We start from the raw sequence: 24,458 nt of genomic DNA, 5'->3' as shown, positions 1-24,458 counted from the left end.
TCCTGAACTTGTAGCCGAGCCTCCATCATGGTCTTACGTAGGGGGTTCTCTGTCTGGTGAGGATGAGACCTCCATCAACCGGCTCCATGGTATCGTCAGTGTCAGTCCATGCTACATACCCTCTTCGGAGGCAAAATACTGAGATGATAGACGTATTACAGATCATATAATGTCTCAGCTTTGTTTCTTCTCGGCAGGATCGTTTCTTTCCGGCTTCTTCCGTCATCTCTAGTCCAGACTCCCCGCTCTTTCAATTTGAGTAGTGAAACTATTAGAAAATTACATGGGGTTGATAATTGCCAGCTCTTCCCTGATTTATGAGTGTTTTGCCCCTCGATGGCGCTGTCGAGTATTACAATGTCCCGGCCCGTTCTCTCTCGCTCTCTTGCACATTTTTTTTTTCCTGCCTCTTTGTTTGTCAGAGGGATGATAAAAAGACAACTGCTTATTGTACATCAGGTAATCCCTTCACTGCCGGTGGGGTCTGGAGAAGCGATGAACGACTCGGCTCGCACGTAATAAAAGTCTTTTGTAAATTATTGACTTTAATCAAGTCTCCGCGAAAATTATACAGACATTATAAATAAAGCACTATCGGGGAGAGAGAGAAGAACTCCGAGTGTGATAAACAGGGTCACCCTAGTGCTGCCAGCGTATGAGGAACGGCTGCGGGGGAAGCTGGAGGGCTCGGTCTGGAATATATGCCAATGGTTTCTATAATATACGGGAATCACAATTATTAACCATCTATAGGCCTGTCTTCTGAATCACCCGTCCGTCTGTTCATTCTACCGTGCAAGGGCATCCATACGGCAAAATGGGGCACCACTCATCACCACACTCTATAATCCTTGCCGCACTTCCTCTCTCGAGCCTATGGGTGAGAAGTGCCTTTTGTATGGGATTACATGACCTATTGGGGGTTGAGGAATTGGCCATAGCTGAGACTTTCCTCTCCAGCTGCAGGAGATGTCTATATTGCATACTTTCCAATTTTTCCCATACACCCGAGACCCTCCCACCTGAAAAAGAGAAAAAAAAATTTGAGAAACCCCCCCGGGAAAGCAGTGCTTCCAGGTTTCCTGGGCAGAATGTTTCATCTTCAAAAGAGTCCTTGACATCCATGGTAAGAAATGGGCATGACAGTCGTCATGGTCTGGAGAATTTCCCATATGATCAGTTCCAAAATTTTTTATCGGTCTCAAATATTTAAGACTGTATGGAAATCTGTTAAGGTTTCTCTGCTTTTTTTTTTTTTTTGTAAGGAGGAAAGAGAAAATCGCACAACAGTAGATATTTTAAAGAGGACCTGTCACTTTCCATAAGCATGTGATATTATCTTTTGTTGCCTGGTTAAAATGCCGCCTTTGTCCCGACTCCAACGTTGCTTTTCTTTTCTTCCTGTGCCTCTCCATTCTTGAGACATGGCCCCTTCTTACCTTTATATAAATACAGCCTTGTTAGCCAAGAGGGTGTGGTCCATAACGCTTTACGGGATATATTTTCTGGGAACACGCCTTTTTGGATAAAAAGCCTCGGGAAGAAAAGGCCATATCTCAGGAACAGAGAGGAGCAGGAAGGAAAGAAAAATATCGTCGGATTCAGGAGAACAGCGGCATTCACGCTAGGTAAAAAAAAATTACATATTTAGGACAAGTTACAAGTTCTTCTGCCATAACGTGCACAGGAATCAAGCATACTTGCCAGCTGTCCTGGAACATCCAGAAGATAAAGGGGAGACCTCCCTGAATCCAGAAGGAGTAGACAGACTTCCTAAGCGCTGACTACAACCTCCCGAAATCTGAAGACCAGTATTTGGCATCGTGCACACAGTGGCGTCAGCGTACAGGCACAATCCTCATGAGTTACCTTTCATAGTCATCATCTTATGTCTTGGCATAAGTGTTGGTGGACATAGTAGTTGTTGTTTTTAGCTGCCCTGGTATTTATGCCTATAAGGACATTAACACCTCAATTGTACAGCAGTTTACACAGACAAGGTCTATCAAAAATTGGGAGTTCCTGCCAAGTCTGCTGTTGATGAACAGTATTAGACATACTGTGAGATTAGATGTAATATCTGAGTCTCTGGAAGGGTTGACAGCACCCTGTTGTGGGAAGTACAGTAGTGGACTTCTTGGTTGCCATCCAGCTCCCTGTTAGGGAAATTTTTACCTGGTGTAAATGTCGCTGTTCTCATGAATCTGGCATTGTATTTTTTTTTTGTGAAAGTCTGCCTGGCTTATAGCCCGGAGGTAGCTTCTTATGATGGAGGAAAGCGCTGTCACAATTTTCATCCTAGTCACTGAGAGAACTTTGCAGCTTCACATCTCTCTCTCCTCCAGCCCAACACTGATCAGTCTGATAGGTGCAGGGCAGGGAAGAAGCTGCTACGACCCGCACATCGCTATCACTTTAGCTGCACGGACACTGCAGGTCCGGTCTAGCTGAAGGATCTTTCAGATCATGCGATCAGTCACATTTCTAGAAGCAAAATGTGATGTATACAGTGCGTACTATAGCTGTATGTGGGTGTATTTTAGTTGAGCTTTGTGTGTAATTTAGCTGAGCTGTGTGTGAATGTATATTGTAGCTGAACTATGTGTGTATCGTAGCTGGGTTGTGTGTGTGTGTCGTAGCAGAGCTTTGTGTGAATGTATATTGTAGCTGAACTACGTGTGTATCGTAGCTGGGTTGTGTGTGTGTGTCGTAGCAGAGCTTTGTGTGAATGTATATTGTAGCTGAACTACATGTGTATCGTAGATGGGTTGTGTGTGTGTGTCGTAGCAGAGCTTTGTGTGAATGTATATTGTAGCTGAACTATGTGTGTATCGTAGATGGGTTTTGTGTGTGTGTGTCGTAGCAGAGCTTTGTGTGAATGTATATTGTAGCTGAACTATGTGTGTATCGTAGCTGGGTTGTGTGTGTGTGTGTCGTAGCAGAGCTTTGTGTGAATGTATATTGTAGCTGAACTATGTGTGTATCGTAGCTGGGTTGTGTGTGTATGTGTTGTAGCAGAGCTTTGTGTGAATGTATATTGTAGCTGAACTATGTGTATATCGTAGCTGGGTTGTGTGTGTGTGTATGTGTCGTAGCAGAGCTTTGTGTGAATGTATATTGTAGCTGAACTATGTGTATCGTAGCTGGGTTGTGTGTGTGTGTGTGTGTGTGTGTCGTAGCAGAGCTTTGTGTGAATGTATATTGTAGCTGAACTATGTGTATATCGTAGCTGGGGGTGTGTGTGTGTGTCGTAGCAGAGCTTTGTGTGAATGTATATTGTAGCTGAACTATGTGTATATCGTAGCTGGGGGTGTGTGTGTGTGTCGTAGCAGAGCTTTGTGTGAATGTATATTGTAGCTGAACTATGTGTATATCGTAGCTGGGGGTGTGTGTGTGTGTGTCGTAGCAGAGCTTTGTGTGAATGTATATTGTAGCTGAACTATGTGTGTATCGTAGATGGGTTGTGTGTGTGTGTGTCGTAGCAGAGCTTTGTGTGAATGTATATTGTAGCTGAACTATGTATGTATCGTAGCTGGGTTGTGTGTGTGTGTCGTAGCAGAGCTTTGTGTGAATGTATATTGTAGCTGAACTACATGTGTATCGTAGATGGGTTGTGTGTGTGTGTCATAGCAGAGCTTTGTGTGAATGTATATTGTAGCTGAACTATGTGTGTATCGTAGATGGGTTGTGTGTGTGTGTGTCGTAGCAGAGCTTTGTGTGAATGTATATTGTAGCTGAACTATGTGTGTATCGTAGCTGGGTTGTGTGTGTGTGTGTCGTAGCAGAGCTTTGTGTGAATGTATATTGTAGCTGAACTACGTGTGTATCGTAGCTGGGTTGTGTGTGTATGTGTTGTAGCAGAGCTTTGTGTGAATGTATATTGTAGCTGAACTATGTGTATATCGTGCTGGGTTGTGTGTGTGTATGTGTCGTAGCAGAGCTTTGTGTGAATGTATATTGTAGCTGAACTATGTGTGTATCGTAGCTGGGTTGTGTGTGTGTGTGTGTGTGTGTGTGTCGTAGCAGAGCTTTGTGTGAATGTATATTGTAGCTGAACTATGTGTATATCGTAGCTGGGGGTGTGTGTGTGTGTCGTAGCAGAGCTTTGTGTGAATGTATATTGTAGCTGAACTATGTGTATATCGTAGCTGGGGGTGTGTGTGTGTGTCGTAGCAGAGCTTTGTGTGAATGTATATTGTAGCTGAACTATGTGTATATCGTAGCTGGGGGTGTGTGTGTGTGTGTCGTAGCAGAGCTTTGTGTGAATGTATATTGTAGCTGAACTATGTGTGTATCGTAGCTGGGTTGTGTGTGTGTGTGTGTGTGTGTCGTAGCAGAGCTTTGTGTGAATGTATATTGTAGCTGAACTATGTGTGTATCGTAGCTGGGTTGTGTGTGTGTGTGTGTGTGTGTGTGTCGTAGCAGAGCTTTGTGTGAATGTATATTGTAGCTGAACTATGTGTGTATCGTAGCTGGGTTGTGTGTGTGTGTGTGTGTGTGTGTCGTAGCAGAGCTTTGTGTGAATGTATATTGTAGCTGAACTATGTGTATATCGTAGCTGGGGGTGTGTGTGTGTGTCGTAGCAGAGCTTTGTGTGAATGTATATTGTAGCTGAACTATGTGTGTATCGTAGCTGGGTTGTGTGTGTGTGTGTGTGTCGTAGCAGAGCTTTGTGTGAATGTATATTGTAGCTGAACTATGTGTGTATCGTAGCTGGGTTGTGTGTGTGTGTGTGTGTGTCGTAGCAGAGCTTTGTGTGAATGTATATTGTAGCTGAACTATGTGTGTATCGTAGCTGGGTTGTGTGTGTGTGTGTGTGTGTCGTAGCAGAGCTTTGTGTGAATGTATATTGTAGCTGAACTATGTGTGTATCGTAGCTGGGTTGTGTGTGTGTGTGTGTCGTAGCAGAGCTTTGTGTGAATGTATATTGTAGCTGAACTACGTGTGTATCGTGCTGGGTTGTGTGTGTGTGTGTGTGTCGTAGCAGAGCTTTGTGTGAATGTATATTGTAGCTGAACTATGTATGTATCGTGCTGGGTTGCGTGTGTGTGTCGTAGCAGAGCTTTGTGTGAATGTATATTGTAGCTGAACTATGTGTGTATCGTAGCTGGGTTGTGTGTGTGTGTGTGTGTGTGTGTGTCGTAGCAGAGCTTTGTGTGAATGTATATTGTAGCTGAACTATGTGTGTATCGTAGCTGGGTTGTGTGTGTGTGTGTGTCGTAGCAGAGCTTTGTGTGAATGTATATTGTAGCTGAACTATGTGTGTATCGTAGCTGGGTTGTGTGTGTGTGTGTCGTAGCAGAGCTTTGTGTGAATGTATATTGTAGCTGAACTATGTGTATATCGTAGCTGGGGGTGTGTGTGTGTGTCGTAGCAGAGCTTTGTGTGAATGTATATTGTAGCTGAACTATGTGTGTATCGTAGCTGGGTTGTGTGTGTGTGTGTGTCGTAGCAGAGCTTTGTGTGAATGTATATTGTAGCTGAACTATGTGTGTATCGTAGCTGGGTTGTGTGTGTGTGTGTGTGTGTCGTAGCAGAGCTTTGTGTGAATGTATATTGTAGCTGAACTATGTGTGTATCGTAGCTGGGTTGTGTGTGTGTGTGTGTCGTAGCAGAGCTTTGTGTGAATGTATATTGTAGCTGAACTATGTGTGTATCGTAGCTGGGTTGTGTGTGTGTGTGTGTCGTAGCAGAGCTTTGTGTGAATGTATATTGTAGCTGAACTACGTGTGTATCATAGCTGAGTTGTGTGTGTGTGTGTGTGTCGTAGCAGAGCTTTGTGTGAATGTATATTGTAGCTGAACTATGTGTGTATCGTGCTGGGTTGTGTGTGTGTGTGTGTCGTAGCAGAGCTTTGTGTGAATGTATATTGTAGCTGAACTATGTATGTATCGTGCTGGGTTGTGTATGTGTGTGTCGTAGCAGAGCTTTGTGTGAATGTATATTGTAGCTGAACTATGTGTGTATCGTAGCTGTGTGTGTGTGTGTGTGTCGTAGCAGAGCTTTGTGTGAATGTATATTGTAGCTGAACTATGTATGTATCGTGCTGGGTTGTGTGTGTGTGTGTCGTAGCAGAGCTTTGTGTGAATGTATATTGAAGCTGAACTATGTGTGTATATCGTAGCTGGGTTGTGTGTGTGTGTCGTAGCAGAGCTTTGTGTGAATGTATATTGTAGCTGAACTATGTGTGTATCGTGCTGGGTTGTGTGTGTGTGTGTGTGTGTCGTAGCAGAGCTTTGTGTGAATGTATATTGTAGCTGAACTATGTGTGTATCGTGCTGGGTTGTGTGTGTGTGTGTGTGTGTGTGTGTGTGTGTGTGTGTCGTAGCAGAGCTTTGTGTGAATGTATATTGAAGCTGAACTATGTGTGTATCGTGCTGGGTTGTGTGTGTGTGTGTGTCGTAGCAGAGCTTTGTGTGAAAGTTCAGCTACAATATACATTCACACAAAGCTCTGCTACGACACACACACACACACAACCCAGCACGATACATACAGTGCCTACAAGTAGTATTCAACCCCCTGCAGATTTAGCAGGTTTGATAAGATGCAAATAAGTTAGAGCCTTCAAACTTCACACAAGAGCAGGATTTATTAACAGATGCATAAATCTTACAAACCAAAAAGTTATGTTGCTCAGTTAAATTTTAATAAATTTTAAACATACAAGTGTGGGGCAATTATTATTCAACCCCTAGGTTTAATATTTTGTGGAATAACCCTTGTTTGCAATTACAGCTAATAATCGTCTTTTATAAGACCAGATCAGGCCGGCACAGGTCTCTGGAGTTATCTTGGCCCACTCCTCCATGCAGATCTTCTCCAAGTTATCTAGGTTCTTTGGGTGTCTCATGTGGACTTTAATCTTGAGCTCCTTCCACAAGTTTTCAATTGGGTTAAGGTCAGGAGACTGACTAGGCCACTCCAACACCTTGATTTTTTGCCTCTTGAACCAGGCCTTGGTTTTCTTGGCTGTGTGCTTTGGGTCGTTGTCTTGTTGAAAGATGAAATGACGACCCATCTTAAGATCCTTGATGGAGGAGCGGAGGTTCTTGGCCAAAATCTCCAGGTAGGCCGTGCTATCCATCTTCCCATGGATGCGGACCAGATGGCCAGGCCCCTTGGCTGAGAAACAGCCCCACAGCATGATGCTGCCACCACCATGCTTGACTGTAGGGATGGTATTCTTGGGGTCGTATGCAGTGCCATCCAGTCTCCAAACGTCACGTGTGTGGTTGGCACCAAAGATCTCGATTTTGGTCTCATCAGACCAGAGAACCTTGAACCAGTCTGTCTCAGAGTCCTCCAAGTGATCATGAGCAAACTGTAGACGAGCCTTGACATGACGCTTTGAAAGTAAAGGTACCTTACGGGCTCGTCTGGAACGGAGACCATTGCGGTGGAGTACGTTACTTATGGTATTGACTGAAACCAATGTCCCCACTGCCATGAGATCTTCCCGGAGCTCCTTCCTTGTTGTCCTTGGGTTAGCCTTGACTCTTCGGACAAGCCTGGCCTCGGCACGGGAGGAAACTTTCAAAGTCTGTCCAGGCCGTGGAAGGCTAACAGTAGTTCCATAAGCCTTCCACTTCCGGATGATGCTCCCAACAGTGGAGACAGGTAGGCCCAACTCCTTGGAAAGGGTTTTGTACCCCTTGCCAGCCTTGTGACCCTCCACGATCTTGTCTCTGATGGCCTTGGAATGCTCCTTTGTCTTTCCCATGTTGACCATGTATGAGTGCTGTTCACAAGTTTGGGGAGGGTCTTAAATAGTCAGAAAAGGCTGGAAAAGGAGATAATTAATCCAAACATGTGAAGCTCATTGTTCTTTGTGCCTGAAATATTTCTTAATACTTTAGGGGAACCAAACAGAATTCTGGTGGTTTGAGGGGTTGAATAATAAATGACCCTCTGAATAAACTTTTCACAATTTAAAAAAAAATTAAACAAAGAAATAACATTCTTTTTGGCTGCAGTGCATTTCACACTTCCAGGCTGATCTACAGTCCAAATGTCACAATGCCAAGTTAATTCCGAATGTGTAAACCTGCTAAATCTGCAGGGGGTTGAATACTACTTGTAGGCACTGTACATAGTTCAGCTACAATATACATTCACACAAAGCTCTGCTACGACACACACACACACACACACACACACCCAGCTACGATACACACATAGTTCAGCTACAATATACATTCACACAAAGCTCTGCTACGACACACACACACACAAACCCAGCTACGATACACACATAGTTCAGCTACAATATACAATGTGTGTATCGTAGCTGGGTTTGTGTGTGTGTGTGTCGTAGCAGAGCTTTGTGTGAATGTATATTGTAGCTGAACTATGTGTGTATCGTAGCTGGGTGTGTGTGTGTGTGTGTGTGTCGTAGCAGAGCTTTGTGTGAATGTATATTGTAGCTGAACTATGTATGTATCGTGCTGGGTTGTGTGTGTGTCGTAGCAGAGCTTTGTGTGAATGTATATTGTAGCTGAACTACGTGTGTATATCGTAGCTGGGTTGTGTGTGTGTGTGTCGTAGCAGAGCTTTGTGTGAATGTATATTGTAGCTGAACTATGTGTGCATCGTAGCTGGGTTGTGTGTGTGTGTGTGTGTGTGTGTCGTAGCAGAGCTTTGTGTGAATGTATATTGTAGCTGAACTATGTGTGTATCGTAGCTGGGTGTGTGTGTGTGTGTGTGTGTGTGTGTGTGTGTCGTAGCAGAGCTTTGTGTGAATGTATATTGTAGCTGAACTATGTATGTATCGTGCTGGGTTGTGTGTGTGTCGTAGCAGAGCTTTGTGTGAATGTATATTGTAGCTGAACTACGTGTGTATATCGTAGCTGGGTTGTGTGTGTGTGTGTCGTAGCAGAGCTTTGTGTGAATGTATATTGTAGCTGAACTATGTGTGCATCGTAGCTGGGTTGTGTGTGTGTGTGTGTGTGTGTGTCGTAGCAGAGCTTTGTGTGAATGTATATTGTAGCTGAACTATGTGTGTATCGTAGCTGGGTGTGTGTGTGTGTGTGTGTGTGTGTGTGTGTGTCGTAGCAGAGCTTTGTGTGAATGTATATTGTAGCTGAACTATGTATGTATCGTGCTGGGTTGTGTGTGTGTCGTAGCAGAGCTTTGTGTGAATGTATATTGTAGCTGAACTACGTGTGTATATCGTAGCTGGGTTGTGTGTGTGTGTGTCGTAGCAGAGCTTTGTGTGAATGTATATTGTAGCTGAACTATGTGTGTATCGTGCTGGGTTGTGTGTGGAGCTTTTGTGGGTATATTGGCTTAGCTGTATGTGCCTTGTAGCTAAGCTGTGTTTGTATACAGTGGGTATGGAAAGTATTCAGACCCCTTTAAATTTTTCACTCGTTGTTTCATTTGAGCCATTTGGTAAATGCAAAAAAGTTTAATTTTTTTTTTCTCATTAGGCAACCTTTACACTTACCGGGTTTTTTGCGGCTCGTTTTTGCAGGCAATATCGCCGCAATTTTTACGTTCTGCCACAATAACGAACCGCAGAAAACTTGTGGATCGCCATTTTTTTTTTTTTTTTGCCCCAATACTATTTCCATAAAATATTCCGCAAAACCGGAAGTGACTGTGCACCGCAAAAACAAACTTCCGTTTGTTTTTGCGGCCCCATTGATTTTCAATGGGTGTCGTGTCCGTACGCCTTGAAAAAGATTGAGCAGGCTTGATCTTTTTTCAGGGCCACAAATACGGTCCTCAGGACCGTACGGCGCACGGCGCACCGTGGAATTTTTGCAGGGCCAATTTTGTGGCCCCATAGAAATCAAAAACACGGTAAGTTTAAAAGAAGCCTTAATGTACACTCTGCACCCCATCTTGACTGAAAAAAACAGAAATGTAGAAATTTTTGCGAATTTATTAAAAAAGCAAAAGCTGAAATATCACATGGTCATAAGTATTCCGACCCTTTGGTCTGGAAGAAGCAAGGGAAAAGGGTGTAACGGGTTGAGAAATTGAAGGAAATGTCAAGTTCAGTGGAGGAAGCCTGATGATATGAGGTTGTTTCACAGCCAGAGGTGTTGGATACTTGACCAGGATCGATGGTGGTCTCAATGCTGAGGCGTATGTGAGTATCCTACAAGATGAGTTACTTCATACTCTGGATACTATAGGTATGAAAAGGACGACAGTGTTCCAGAAGGACAACGACCCGAAGCATACGTCGAGAATGGTGAAGAAATGGTTCAATGACCATAAAGTAGAGGTGGTGGATTGGCCCCCACAGTCCCCAGACCTCAACCCAGTTGAACACTTGGAGGGAAGAGTTGAAGAAAAAGCTGTATACATACCCAAGTGAGGCGACCAATATGCACCAACATGGGGAACCTGTTGAAGATACCCGGATCAGATTTCAGTTGAGACATGAATGAATCTGATCGAGAGCATTCCCAGAAGGATTCAGGCAGTGCTTAAAGACAAAGGTGGATTTACAAAACACTAATAAAAACAAATTTTTTTGATTTTTTTTTTTTTTTTTTTTTTTTAGAAGCAGAACAATAACATGACAAGAATCTGCATAACTAATCATACGCTAAATATCTGCAAGTCACATTTATGTATGCGATAGCCAAGAGGATCGTCTATAAACGAGGGTGGTGTCACCTTCAATGCAGTAGCGGATGGTGAGATATGGAGCCTGAAAGTGTCAGAAGTTCAAAACATTGTTATCCTTTAGCTTGCCAGTGTTTTTATAATACACCTAAAGTCCGGAAAATATAGTAATCGACTCGAATGGATTGTATTTTACACGATATATGTCCTCCACATTGTGAAAGTGCCGGCAGCTTCCTTCCTCGTCAAGAACAAGTGATGATCCCTGCGTACAAGTCCGGTCCCAACCATGGGGGGACATGTCGCCTCATCCTAAAACACATTCATTTTTATGTAAATGCAAGTCAACTAGCCATACTGGACACTCCAGTTAATTAAAAACAGAAGACGAACAAAGTAATAAACTCCATTTGTTTTTCTAGGCAGGCTGCCAGGGCCTGGAAGGCTTCCAAAGCGACCAGCTGGTAAATAGGATATGTGCACAGCAGGGCGCCAATACTCTGTAGAGTGTAAACAGATGGAATCAATAGAGAAAGACAAGTTAGAGCGCGCGCCTGCCGAAATACTGCCGGAATACCGCCGGAACGCACAACCTCACTGTCTAGATACTTATCCTGTTCCAGTTCATTTAGTAGCGAATGTCTCTTGATATCTGCTCATCTGTGTCTTTTTTTTTTTTATCTTCTTCGTCTTTCTTCTACAATGACAATTTTCAAGACAATAACACCCAAAAAAATAAAAAGAAAACATAAACAAACTAACAATAACCAATATTCTTGTCCCCCCGGACGACTTGTTTGACCCATCCTCACACAGGTGTTGGACTCTCACTGATCTAATTGCTCGTAAAGGGTTCGTGTGACCAGTTGACCCGTGCCGGCTCCTGGAGAAGTCGATAAAACGGCCCCTCCAGGGAGCGATAATTTTTTTCCCGCTCTGATTGCCCGCTTGATATTGTTATGTAAATGACGGGAACGCAAAGGAGTGCCGGGTGCCTGTAACGGGGTCGTAAACGCTGAGAGATGGTGGTCGACTTTCAAAGTCAGTCAAAGGACAAGGAATTTGTTTAGTGGTTAATAGAGCAGAGGGTTATAGTCTTCCAAGAGTTTGGGGTTTTTAGGAGAATTTAGTCCTTGCTAGGATGACTTTATAGCAATGCTGTTTGATGTTATAAGGGTGGCCATGTTGGTGAGGTGACCCACAGTTTTTGATGAGGTGCAGCATGGCTACCAAATTCACAAAATTCCGTAGAGTAGCCCTGTTGTTGCATGACATAATACCCTCTGGGGAATATTGGATTGGGGAAGATGGCTAGAACTGTGAGAAAATGGCTCTCATTGTGGACTATGGCTAGCACCGGGACACAGTGGCTGTTATTGGGGACAATGGCTAGCACCATGGTACAGTGGCTGTTATTGAGGACTATGGCTAGCATCGGGACTCAGTGGCTGTTATTGGAGTCAATGGCTAGCACTATGGCACAGTGGCTGTTATTGGGGACAATGGCTAGCATCGGGACACAGTGGCTGTTATTGTGGACTATGGCTAGCACCGGGACACAGTGGCTGTTATTGGGGACAATGGCTACCATTGTGGCACAGAGGCTGCTATTGGGGACAATGGCTAGCAGCGGGGCACAGTGGCTGTTATTGTGGACTATGGCTAGCACCGGGGCACAGTGGCTGTTATTGTGGACTATGGCTAGCACCGGGGCACAGTGGCTGTTATTGGGGTCAATGGCTAGCACCGGAGCACAGTGGCTGTTATTGGGGACAATGGCTAGCACCGGGGCACAGTGGCTGTTATTGGGGACAATGGCCACCATTGTGGCACAGAGGCTGCTATTGGGGACAATGGCTAGCAGCAGGGCACAGTGGCTGTTATTGTGGACTATGGCTAGCACCGGGGCACAGTGGCTGTTATTGGGGTCAATGGCTAGCACCGGAGCACAGTGGCTGTTATTGGGGTCAATGGCTAGCACCGGAGCACAGTGGCTGTTATTGGGGGCTATGGCTAACACTGTGGCACAGTGGCTGTTATTGGGGTCAATGGCTAGCACCGGAGCACAGTGGCTGTTATTGGGGGCTATGGCTAGCACTGTGGCACAGTGGCTGTTATTGGGGACAGTGGCTAGCACTGGAGTACAGTGGCTGTTATTGAGGACTATGGCTAGCACCGGGGCACAGTGGCTGTTATTGGAGTCAATGGCTAGCACTGTTGCACAGTGGCTGTTATTGGGGACAATGGCTAGCACTGGAGTACAGTGGCTGTTATTGAGAACTATGGCTAGCATCGGAGCACAGTGGCTGTTATGGGGACAATGGCTAGCACCGGAGTACAGTGGCTGTTATTGAGGACTATGGCTAGCTCCGGGGCACAGTGGCTGTTATTGGGGTCAATGGCTAGCACCGGAGCACAGTGGCTGTTATTGGGGTCAATGGCTAGCAGCGGGGTACAGTGGCTGTTATTGGGGTCAGTGGCTAGCACCGGAGTACAGTGGCTGTTATTGGGGTCAGTGGCTAGCAGCGGGGTACAGTGGCTGTTATTGGGGTCAATGGCTAGCACTGTGGCACAGTGGCTGTTATTGGGGACAATGGCTAGCACTGGAGTACAGTGGCTGTTATTGAGGACTATGGCTAGCACCGGGGCACAGTGGCTGTTATTGAGAACTATGGCTAGCACCGGAGCACAGTGGCTGTTATGGGGACAATGGCTAGCACCGGAGTACAGTGGCTGTTATTGAGGACTATGGCTAGCACCGGAGCACAGTGGCTGTTATTGGGGTCAATGGCTAGCACCGGAGCACAGTGGCTGTTATTGGGGTCAATGGCTAGCACCGGAGCACAGTGGCTGTTATTGGGGTCAGTGGCTAGCACCGGAGTACAGTGGCTGTTATTGGGGTCAATGGCTAGCACCGGAGCACAGTGGCTGTTATTGGGGTCAGTGGCTAGCACCGGAGTACAGTGGCTGTTATTGGGGTCAATGGCTAGCACCGGAGCACAGTGGCTGTTATTGGGGGCTATGGCTAGCGGCAGGCACAGTGGCTGTTACCAGGGGGTTGTGGCTATTATTAGGCGGCTTAAGACTAGTACTGGGGCACAGTGTAGTTGATTTATGGTTGTTGTTGAGGGACCATGGCTTTTCAGCTAGGGTAGTATGGCTGTTACTGTCAGCCACATTGGTTGTTATATGGGACCATGGCTGGCATCAGGGCACAGTTGCTGTTTCTTGTGGCATTGTATTATTAGGGAATCTTTGGCTAGACTCTGGGCACATTGAATGTTAGTAGTGGCATTAGGGTTGATATTGAGGGACTATTTTTTTTCTATTGATCGACTGTGGATGTTATTATGGGACCAAGGGCTAGCACTGCGGGGACAATGTCTGTTATTGGGAGCATCATGGCTGTTTTTGGGGATCTATTGCTAGCACTGGTACACAGCTGGGGCACTTTGGGTACCACATCTTCACATCTGTCTATTATAGACGTCGACCATTGATGTCATTAGAGCGGTCGGGCTCTTGAGGCTTGTGATAGTCGGGTTGCTCTGTTGGTTCCCCTCCCCAGGTATTTGCAGTGTGGTGGTATAAATAGGAAGGTGCACTGATAACCCTGGTGTATGACATATGATGGAGTCCTTGGAAGGTCCAGGTTCTACTTGTGAAGACCCAGCTGGTTCAGGGAGTCTTGCAGGCAATGCTCCTTGGGGAAAAAATTACAAATTAAATCTCCTCCCGGATGAAGGAACCTGCCTCCTTAGTGTCGCCTATAGTTTTTTTTACCATGAGAAGCCGTTGATGTCTTTTGGTAGGTCCCGGTCTTCTTTGCGGAGATCTAGATGACCTCAATTCTGATGTTTGCCTTTCTTCCGCCAACAGATATCCAACAATCTGAAAAACATCGTCAGGTCCTGCCGGCTCTTCGATTACAATCAGAATGGGCAAATCCAGAAACATGAGCTTCGACGTGTCCTAGAAAATTATTGCTTCAAGATGAAAAACGTTGAGTATGAGAAGTAAGCGTGACGAGCCGCTAGACATTAGCATCCGGATGCAATTTTTGACCACCTTCTGCTTCTTCTAGTGATGTTAAAGGGGTATTCTGGTAACAAGGCTAGGATAGGTGATGGCTTCTGGATCAGTGGGACTACCACCGATTTCCAGGACGGAGCTCTTTTGTTCCCCATATGAATGGAGCGGCAGTGCATATGCTTGACCACCACACCATACACTCTGCATTGGCCAATGGTTTTCCCATAGTGAAGGGATAGTTTGGAAGTTGAGCATACGCATTGCCGCTCCATTCATATGGGGGGGGCACAAGTGCTCCATTCTGGAAATTGATGGGGGTCCTGTAGATGCAGACGCTATCGCCTTCTCCTGTAGACAGGTGGTAACGACTTGTTACTGGAAAACCCCTTTAACCTTTGGGATTTTCAGATGTCATAAGTCCAGAATTCAGAAGCACATCTTCAGCAAATGTAAATTAATATAAATCCAGAGACTCTGAGCGCTGGATCAGATTTATGGGTCTAAAGTAGAGTTGGTGCAAATTGATGTTCATGACCCAGCTCATCGGCCACGGCAGTAATCTGTGATTTTAGGTCAAGGGCCGTGAGAACCACCTCTAACCTGATGGCATCCGCTGCTCTTCTTTTGATTAGCCAGCCTGGAATGACGTCACATGGGCGTGGCGCTGCAACGAAGATGATGTGCCAGACCGGCTAATCAAAAGACGAGCTGTTGAGAGGCGGTAATCTGACGTTAATATAAAACAATGTTATTCAACTGTTCTAACAAATTTCCGATTGTGTGAACAAGCATAAGTGTTTGGTTCAAAGATTCTAGACACATTTTTACTGTAATTATTATTTGTTTTATTTCCTTTCTAAATTCAAAGATAAGCAACTTTTATCAATAGGTTTCACTATAAACTTCCGTTTTGCTGAGAAGCCTGTGCAACTCTGCTATATAGCCGGCTATTCTGCTGCTTCTGACACAGATTCAACAGCAAACTGCTCCTGGCTGTGTCTGCTCACTCTGCTCCACCCGTCTCTCCTCTCAGGGAGAATTGAGATGGTTATATGCTGCTGTTTACTATGTGGGGAGGGGGGAAAGCATCCAAGTTGTCAGAGAAGGTAGATCACTCAGGGCATACTATGTCAGAGTAAGGGGAAAGATGGAGGAGAGAATACAAGGCAGAGCTGTAGAGAAAGAGAAGTCTGAAATGCTCTGTCCGTCTCTCATCTCAGGGAAAAGAGAGATGGTTATATGCTGCTGTTTACTACGTGGAGAGGGGGGAAAGCATCCAAGTTGTCAGAGTAGGTAGATCACTCAGGGCATACTATGTCAGAGTAAGGGGAAAGAGGGAGGAGAGAATACAAGGCAGAGCTGTAGAGAAAGGGAAGTCTGAAATGCTCTGTCTGTCTCTCATCTCAGGGAAAAGAGAGATGGTTATATGCTGCTGTTTAGTATGTGGAGAGGGGGGAAGCATCCAAGTTGTCAGAGAAGGTTGAGATCACTCAGTTCATACTATGTCAGAGTAAGGGGAAGGAAGGAGGAGAGAACACAAGTCTGAAATTAAAAGTCGGTATCTACAAACTGCGTATCAAGGCATCTGAAAATGAATGAAGATTGCACCTTGAAACTTGACGCAACTTTTTTTTTTTTTTTAACGCAAGCTAGCTTATGTAAGGATGCTTGTGCACATAGATTTTATTCAAAGTGGTCAAAAACGACGCTCCCAAAAATTCCCCACTATGCAGCCTAAGGGTATGTTCAGACTATGTTTTTTTTCCAGTATTTTTTTGAATGGTGCAGCACCGAAAAATGCGGAAAAAAGTACGGAAAAAAGACTTCTACTTCTTATTCATTTTTATTGAATGCGTTCAGGGGGGGGGTCTTGACCAAGCGAGCACTCCCTCAAAAGTATGAATAGCCTCCATATTTCCCTTGTTCTGGTTTGCAAAAAAAAAAAATATATGCCAAAAGCCCCTTTTGTATAATAAAACGCTCTTCTCTTAGAGACGCCATTAATAAACCCGCATACTAAGTGGAAATAAAAACACATCTGCCGCTCTTAAGTTCAGGCGAAACGCTGAGCTATTTCACAGATCATCACTTAGACGGAGGCGCGGGGTTTATATCCGTGGTGCCGCTTCTGCGTTCGGCTCGAGAGTAGAAAGTTACCTCTTGGACGAAGCGAGCGCTGATACTAAAGGCATACGTTATCGAGACCGGACGTCGTCCATGAGACGGCGCAGAAGGCTCTACCTAAACACCCAGCTTCTGACGCCGAGGTCCCCGGCCAAAATCCCGCCGGCGTAATGAAATTAGGAAGGCAGTAACCCAGCGCGGTGTTTTATTTTCGCACTAAACCCAACGTTTGTTTTTTTTCACCGCGATCTTAAAAAAACAGCTTAGATCCTAAAATTGAATTTGTATCCGTTCCAGAATCACATAAGCAGTAAATTATAAAACGCCCGCACAGTTTTCAATTAAACTGCAAAAAGGTTTAAAAAGAGCGAGGGTGGATGGTGGTAGTAGTAGCGGAAGCGGAGGGGGACGACGGCGCAACTACGATCCAAGCCAGTGCACGCAGGAATAAAGAGAGGAGCGGCAGCGCTGTAACTTTTCATGTCCGTAATAAAGAAACGCTCGCATGTGGGGCGATAAAATTAAGATAAAAAAAAGAAAAATCCAATATATGGGAATATATGAAGGAAAGAAAAATGGGACATTAAAGAAACTCTATGGTGAGCAACAGTAATAATGTGGGATGAAATGAAGGAACAGAATCGCAGCATAAGAGGAGATGGATGTAGTTTAGGGCAGGACTGGAGGCGATGAATGGGACACCCACCCTCCTTGTCACATCGGGGGCATCACTGGTCTTATAAGGGATATTACATTCCTCGACTCTGGAAACCTTTTGCGCAAAAGAGGGTTAATCCAAAAGAGGTGATCCTATACAGCTGAGACCAGGTTGAGAGATGGGCAGGTGTGCGTGTCCCAGTCGCTCTATAAGTCTCCATTGCTCCCATAGATTCTAGTGGCGAGGAACATGTACGTGTGTTGCCCCCTAATCTATCGGCAGAACATGTGATAGAAGAAAAAGGCAGAAAAGGTAGCGCAGGTAAATAACAGCATAAAATACGTGGTCCAGGTGGAGATAAGTACAGTATATGTAGTAGAGGTACTATGAGTAGAAAGTATATGTAATATAAGTAAGTACAGTGAGGGCAGGAGAGACAGGACATATAAGACAGGTAGAGTACATTACAGTGTAGTGTAGAGAGACAGCAGTATAGTATACATACATTATAGATAGAGAGCAGTGTAATACAGGTAGATACCACTACAGGTAGATAACAGTATAGTACATGTAATAACAGGTGGAGACTGTAGTATGAGTACATGGAGGACAGGTGGAGCGCGGTACAGTACACGTAGGAAGGGTGGAAAGCAGAACAGTACACGTAGGACACGTGGAGAGCGGTAAAGTAAATGTAGGACAGGTGGAGTGCGGTACAGTACACGTAAGAAAGGTGAAGAGCGGTACAGTACATGTAGGATAGGTGGAGAGTGGTACAGTACATGTAGGACAGGTGGAGAGCGGTATAGTACATGTAGGACAGGTGGAGAACAGTACAGTACATGTAGGAAGGGTGGAGAGAGGTACTGTACATGTAGAACAGGTGGAGAGCAGTACAGTACTTGTAGGACAGGTGGAGAGCAGTAATTTACATGTAGGAAAGGTGGAGAGGTACAGTACATGTAGGACAGGTGGAGAGCGGTATAGTACATGTAGGACAGGTGGAGAACAGTACAGTACATGTAGGAAGGGTGGAGAGTGGTACAGTACATGTAGGACAGGTTGATAGCAGTATAGTACATGTAGGACAGGTGTAGAGCAGTATAGTACATGTAAGAAGGGTGGAGAGCGGAACAGTACATGTAGGATAGGTGGAGAGCGGTACAGTACTTGTAGGACAGGTGGAGAGCGGTACAGTACATGTAGGACAGGTGGAGAGCAGTATATTACATGTAGGAAAGGTGGAGAGCGATATAGTACATATGGAACAGGTGGAGAGTGGTACAGTATATGTAGGACACGTGGAGAGCGGTAAAGTAAATGTAGGACAGGTGGAGTGCGGTACAGTACATGTAGGACAGGTGGAGCGTGGTACAGTATATGTAGGACAGGTTGATTGCGGTATAGTACATGTAGCACAGGTGTAGAGCATTATAGTACATGTAAGAAGGGTGGTGAGCAGAACAGTACATGTAAGAATGGTGGAGAGCGGTACAGTATATGTAGGACAGGTGGAGCGCGGTATAGTACACGTAAGAAGGGTGGAGAGTGGAACAGTACATGTAAGAAAGGTGAAGAGCGGTACAGTACATGTAAGATAGGTGGAGAGTGGTATAGTACATGTAGGACAGGTGGAGAGCAGTGCAGTACATGTAGGACAGGTGGAGAGCAGTGCAGTACATGTAGGACAGGTTGATAGCGGTATAGTACATGTAGGACAGGTGGAGCGCGATACAGTACATGTGGAACAGGTGGAGAGCGGTACAGTACAGAACAGGTGGAGAGCGGTATAGTACATGTGGAACAGGTGGAGAGCGGTACAGTACATGTAGGACAGGTGGAGAGCATTACAGTACATGTAGGACAGATGGAGAGTGGTACAGTACATGTGGAACAGATGGAGAGTGGTACAGTACATGTATGACAGGTGGAGAGCATTACAGTACATGTAGGACAGATGGAGAGTGGTACAGTACACGTGGAACAGGTGGAGAGTGGTACAGTACATGTGAAACAGGTGGAGAGCATTACAGTATATGTAGGAAAGGTGGAGAGCGGTACAGTATATGTAGAACAGGTGGAGAGCATTACAGTATATGCAGGAAAGGTGGAGAGCGGTACAGTATATGTAGGACAGGTGGAGAGCGGAACAGTACATGTGGAACATGCACAGTGACACCATCTGCAGCAAGATGATGCTGCAGGTCTTTGGAGGTGGTCTGTGGATTGTCCTTGACTGTTCTCACCATTCTTCTTCTCTGCCTTTCTGATATTTTTCTTGGCCTGCCACTTCTGGGCTTAACAAGAACTGCACCTGTGTTCTTCCATTTCCTTATTATGTTCCTCACAGTGGAAACTGACAGGTTAAATCTCTGAGACAACTTTTTGTATCCTTCCCCTGAAAAGCTATGTTGAATAATCTTTGTTTTCAGATCATTTGAGAGTTGTTTTGAGGAGCCCATGATGCCACTCTTCATAGGAGAATCTAATAGGAGAACTACTTGCAAGTGGCCACTTTAAATACCTTTTCTCATGATTTGATACACCTGGCTATGAAGTTCAAAGCTTAATGAGGATACAAAACCAATTTAGTGCTTCAGGAAGTCAGTAAAAAGTAGTTAGGAGTGTTCAAATCAAGAAAATTATAAGGGTGCCCATACTTTTGCACCGGTCAAATTTTGTTTAAATGCAGATTGCACATTTTCTGTTAGTACAATAAACCTCATTTGAATCCAGAAATATAACTGAGTCCATCAGTTATTAGATATATGAAACTGAAATAGCTGTTGCAAAAACCAAAATTGTTATAAAGAAAAAAGGTTAACATTAATAGCGGTGCCCAAACTTTTACATATGACTGTATGTAGGACAGGTGGAGAGCGGTACAGTACATGTAGGACAGATGGAGAGCATTACAGTATATGTAGGACAGGTGGAGAGCGGTACAGTACATGTGGAACAGGTGGAGAGCATTACAGTATATGTAGAACAGGTGGAGAGCATTACAGTATAAGTAGAACAGGTGGAGAGCGGTACAGTATATGTAGAACAGGTGGAGAGCATTACAGTATATGTAGGACAGGTGGAGAGCGGTACAGTATATGTAGAACAGGTGGAGAGCGGTACAGTATATGTAGAACAGGTGGAGAGCATTACAGTATATGTAGGACAGGTGGAGAGCGGTACAGTACATGTAGGACAGATGGAACGTGGTACAGTATATGTAGAACAGGTGGAGAATGGTATAGTACATGTAGGACAGGTGGAGAGCGGTACAGTACATGTGGAACAGATGGAGAGCGGTACAGTACATGTAGGACAGATGGAGAGCGGTACAGTACATGTAGGACAGATGGAGAGCGGTACAGTACATGTAGGACAGGTGGAACGTGGCACAGTACATGTGGAACAGATGGAGAGCGGTACAGTACATGTAGGATGCTAAATCTGAGATGGCACCTTTTGTACAAAGTTTATTATTTATTACGCTCGCTTATATAGCGCCATCTTATTCTGCCGCACTTTACAAACATCATCCTCACTGTCCCCATCGGAGCTCACAATCTACAGTCCTTAGCGGTATGTCCTTGGCGTGTCTAGCCCCGGCCTCTGGCCCTCGTGTACCGTCGGTGACCCACGGACCTTCTTCTTTACGTCCCTGTGCACATACGACCTGACCATTTAAAGACTGCTGTTATAACGTCTGCTCGTCTTTCTCAGATTCTGGAGCCGATACTGTATCGGTAAGAAGCACACGCTGGACTACAAGGAGCTGCTGAGAAATCTCGGTGTTAATGTAGAACGGCACAGCAGACCCGGAAGGGAGGACGTTGCACAAGGTGACTCAATTCGTCGTGTGATTAGTTGGTTTCCTTTAAGGGGTTGTCCAAGGTTTGAACAATGCGCACCAGATGTCTTCTACTGCAGCGCTGCTCTAATAATGGGAATAGGGGCTTAGCTGCAAGACCACACACAACCTGTGAACAGGTGTGGCGCTGTTTCTGATAGAAAGCAGTCGTAATATTCAATCTCTGGACGGCTCCTTTAACATGTGTCGTTTAGATGCAAGATGTGCTATCAAATTTTCATCTTATAGTGCAGATTTGGCCCAAAATGTCATCTGTATGCTGCCCCATTTCTATTTATTGAAGGGGGCTGACTGATTGCTCATTTCACTTGTGAAACCAACCCCCTTCTCTGTTACAGTGCAGGGATAGAAGGGGGCTGGCTGACAGCCCATTTCAGTAGTAAAGCCACTGCTCTTTACTGTTGCATCCCATATATAAAAGGGGGCTGGCTCGTTGTTCATTTCCATAGAAAAGCCAAACCCTTTAGTGTTGTGTCATATGTATAGAAGGGGACTGGCTGATAGCTCATTTTAATTGTAAAGTCAGTTCCCTTTCCATTTGCATCTCATGAATAGAAGGGGATTGGCTGATTGCCCATTTCAGTAGTAAAGCCAGAGCCCTTTCTTGTTGAAGTCTATGTATAGAAGGGGGCTGGCTGATTTCTCATTTCATTAGTAAAACCAACCCCCTTCCCTGTTACAGCCCATGTATAGAAGGGGGCTGGCTGACTGCTCATTTCCATAGAAAAGCCAGTGCCCTTTACTGTTGTATCCCATGTATAGAGTGGGGCTGATGGTTTCTCATTTGAATAGTAAAACCAGTGCCCTTTTCTGTTGTGCTCAATGTGAAGAATGGGGCTGACTGGCTGCTCGTTTCAATACTAAAGCCAGTGCCCTTTACAGTTTTTTCCCATGTACAGAAGGGGGCTGGCCGAAAGTAGGGGGGCTGGCTGAATGCTCGTTTTGTTGTGGCCCATGTATAGAAGGGGGTTGGCTGAATGCTCGTTTTTTTTTATGGCCTGTGTATAGAAGGGGGCTGGCTGACAGTTTATTTCAATAGTAAAGCCAGAGTCCTTTACTGTTGTGTAAAATGTATAGAAGGGGGATATCTGGCATGGCATTTCAATAATAAATCCAAACCCCTTTTCATTTACAGGCCATGTATAAAACAGGAGGTTGGCTGGTCAAAGGTGGCTGATTATTTGCTCATTTCAGTAGCAAAAGCAGCTCCCTTCCCTGTCACAGTCCACCTGACCTGAGTTTTGAATGAAAGGGAAAGGCTAAATACGGTACTCCTTTCATTAGCTACGCCAGCCCCCTTCCATACGCAGGCTGTAATGGGGCCTGACGATTGACATGAGCGGAACCCTTGAGCCCCTTATGTACTTCTTATAGTCCTATAAGGACCAGTGCCGTTATTGGGGGCTGAAAACCCCACATTTGCTGAATCTGAAACATAACACTTTCTGCATCTTACTCTTGATTTCCCCCTTTCCATTATTTTCATGGACTCCGCTTCTCCTCCGATAAAGTGAGTGCTCACGTGTTTCTTGTACTTGTTCTGTTTCCTCCTTTATTATTGTATTTGCTGTTGTTATTTGTGTTACATTTGCTTTGTTTTGGTCAATTGTTAAAGTGAACCCGTCCGCTTTTATAGGAAGAAGCGATTGACATCTCTAGGGTTTAGTCCTTTATGGCTCCTGATAATTTATCTGTTGTGTTCTCATTACCGATTTATGCTTCTTTTATGTTAGTATTTAACTAATTCTATACCTCTATGCTTGTATGTAAGCAGTCCCTATATAAAAATAGAATGAAAATTCATCAGCACAGAAATCCGGAGCCATTTCGAAAAGCAGAAATCAGTAAAAGCTTTTAGAAGCATAACGGTGACCTTCAGAGTTGTCATCCAGCTAAGAAATGCCTTAAAGGGTTACATTCCCTTCTTCATAAATTGATGTTTTCGGATAGTTCTTGTAAAAACAAGTAATTTTGCAAATTACCGCATGTAAAAATTTTCAGCCGTTCTTGAGATATTAACACTTTTCTTTCGTTTCACAGTTCGTTGCCTGGGAGACCGACCACAGCTGTTAGATAGTAGAATGTAAATTGTTTACAAGTTCTTTTCTGTTAAGATTGTAAGTGCTGTTTAAAAGCAGGCGGATCTCTGAAGCACGCGATTACCTCCTAATCTCGGCCAGCTTCAGTTTTTAGCGCAGTGCTTACAAGCTAGTCACCAGAGGTGGTCGGTCTCCAAGGCAACAAGCTGTAAACAAAAGGAAAATGTTAATATCTCAAGAACGACTGCAAATTTTAAGAAGCAGTAAATTGCAAAAGTGCTTGTTTTTGCAAGAGCTATCCAACACAATATCCATCTGTGAAGATAGGAGTAACCCTTTAATACCAGTAGTTGGTCCCTATAATAAAAAGTTATTACCTTTACTGATGGGTACACTTTAACATGTAGACTGTAATTGGCACGCCTGTGTCCTAAAACAGGTGATACCCTGAAACTTTATTAGATCGGACCTTTGAGGTGTTTTGTCGTTTTTTTCGTGCTTTTTGCTCTGCTTTTTGCTTTGAATGTGGACTGTATATGAAAAACAACTTTTTTTTTCTAATTTACAATGTTTTCATACAGCATTAAACTGGGAGGCGACCAAGATACAGCGGGAGAAACAGAAAAGGTGGAGATCACCTTCTGTATCCAATGCGTTTAACACTGAGGAGTTTACACTGGAGGACCTCGAAGGGGTTTTCAGGAAAAAGGTAATTAAAAAAGATATATTTATTAAACCACTTGACACTAGGACACCAGGGGTAATATTCTGTCTCCACCAGGTATCAGACACATTATTTATCACAGACTGAACACCAAAGATAAAAAAATAAATAAATCACCACTATTGGGTACCAGACCTGAAGGATATTATCAGTAATGTAAGCACTAGAGATATTATTGAACCCCTAAAAACCAGGGATAACATTATTGATACATGGGACACAAAGGTTATTATCAGTATCTCAAAAGATACCAGGAATAATATTGTACTCCTAGACACCAGGGATAATATCGAACCCCCACACACCAGGGATAATATCAAACCCCCACACACCAGGGATAATATCGAACCCCCACACACCAGGGATTATATCAAACACCTTGACACCAGGGATAATATTGTTATTGATACATGAGAAACAAAAGTTATT

At 44.5% G+C, this 24,458-nt stretch overlaps 1 protein-coding gene across 3 annotated transcripts in view; it reads left to right on the top strand.

The window, feature by feature from the left end:
- Positions 1-24,458, top strand: part of EFCAB6 (EF-hand calcium binding domain 6) — a 158,319-nt gene that overhangs the window by 67,441 nt on the left and 66,420 nt on the right. For all 3 annotated transcript variants that reach the window (XM_073567730.1, XM_073567731.1, XM_073567729.1), the window contains 3 exons: positions 14,464-14,600; positions 21,119-21,237; positions 23,887-24,014. In XM_073567730.1, coding sequence (XP_073423831.1) covers positions 14,464-14,600; positions 21,119-21,237; positions 23,887-24,014 — 384 coding nt within the window. The remainder of the gene's footprint in view (positions 1-14,463; positions 14,601-21,118; positions 21,238-23,886; positions 24,015-24,458) is intronic.

The sequence above is a fragment of the Dendrobates tinctorius genome, unplaced genomic scaffold (genome assembly GCF_039654945.1).
Source record: "Dendrobates tinctorius isolate UK_male_01 unplaced genomic scaffold, ASM3965494v1 ptg000020l, whole genome shotgun sequence".
In the NCBI taxonomy this organism is placed as follows: domain Eukaryota; kingdom Metazoa; phylum Chordata; class Amphibia; order Anura; family Dendrobatidae; genus Dendrobates; species Dendrobates tinctorius.
This window is presented reverse-complemented; position numbering and strand designations above follow the sequence as displayed.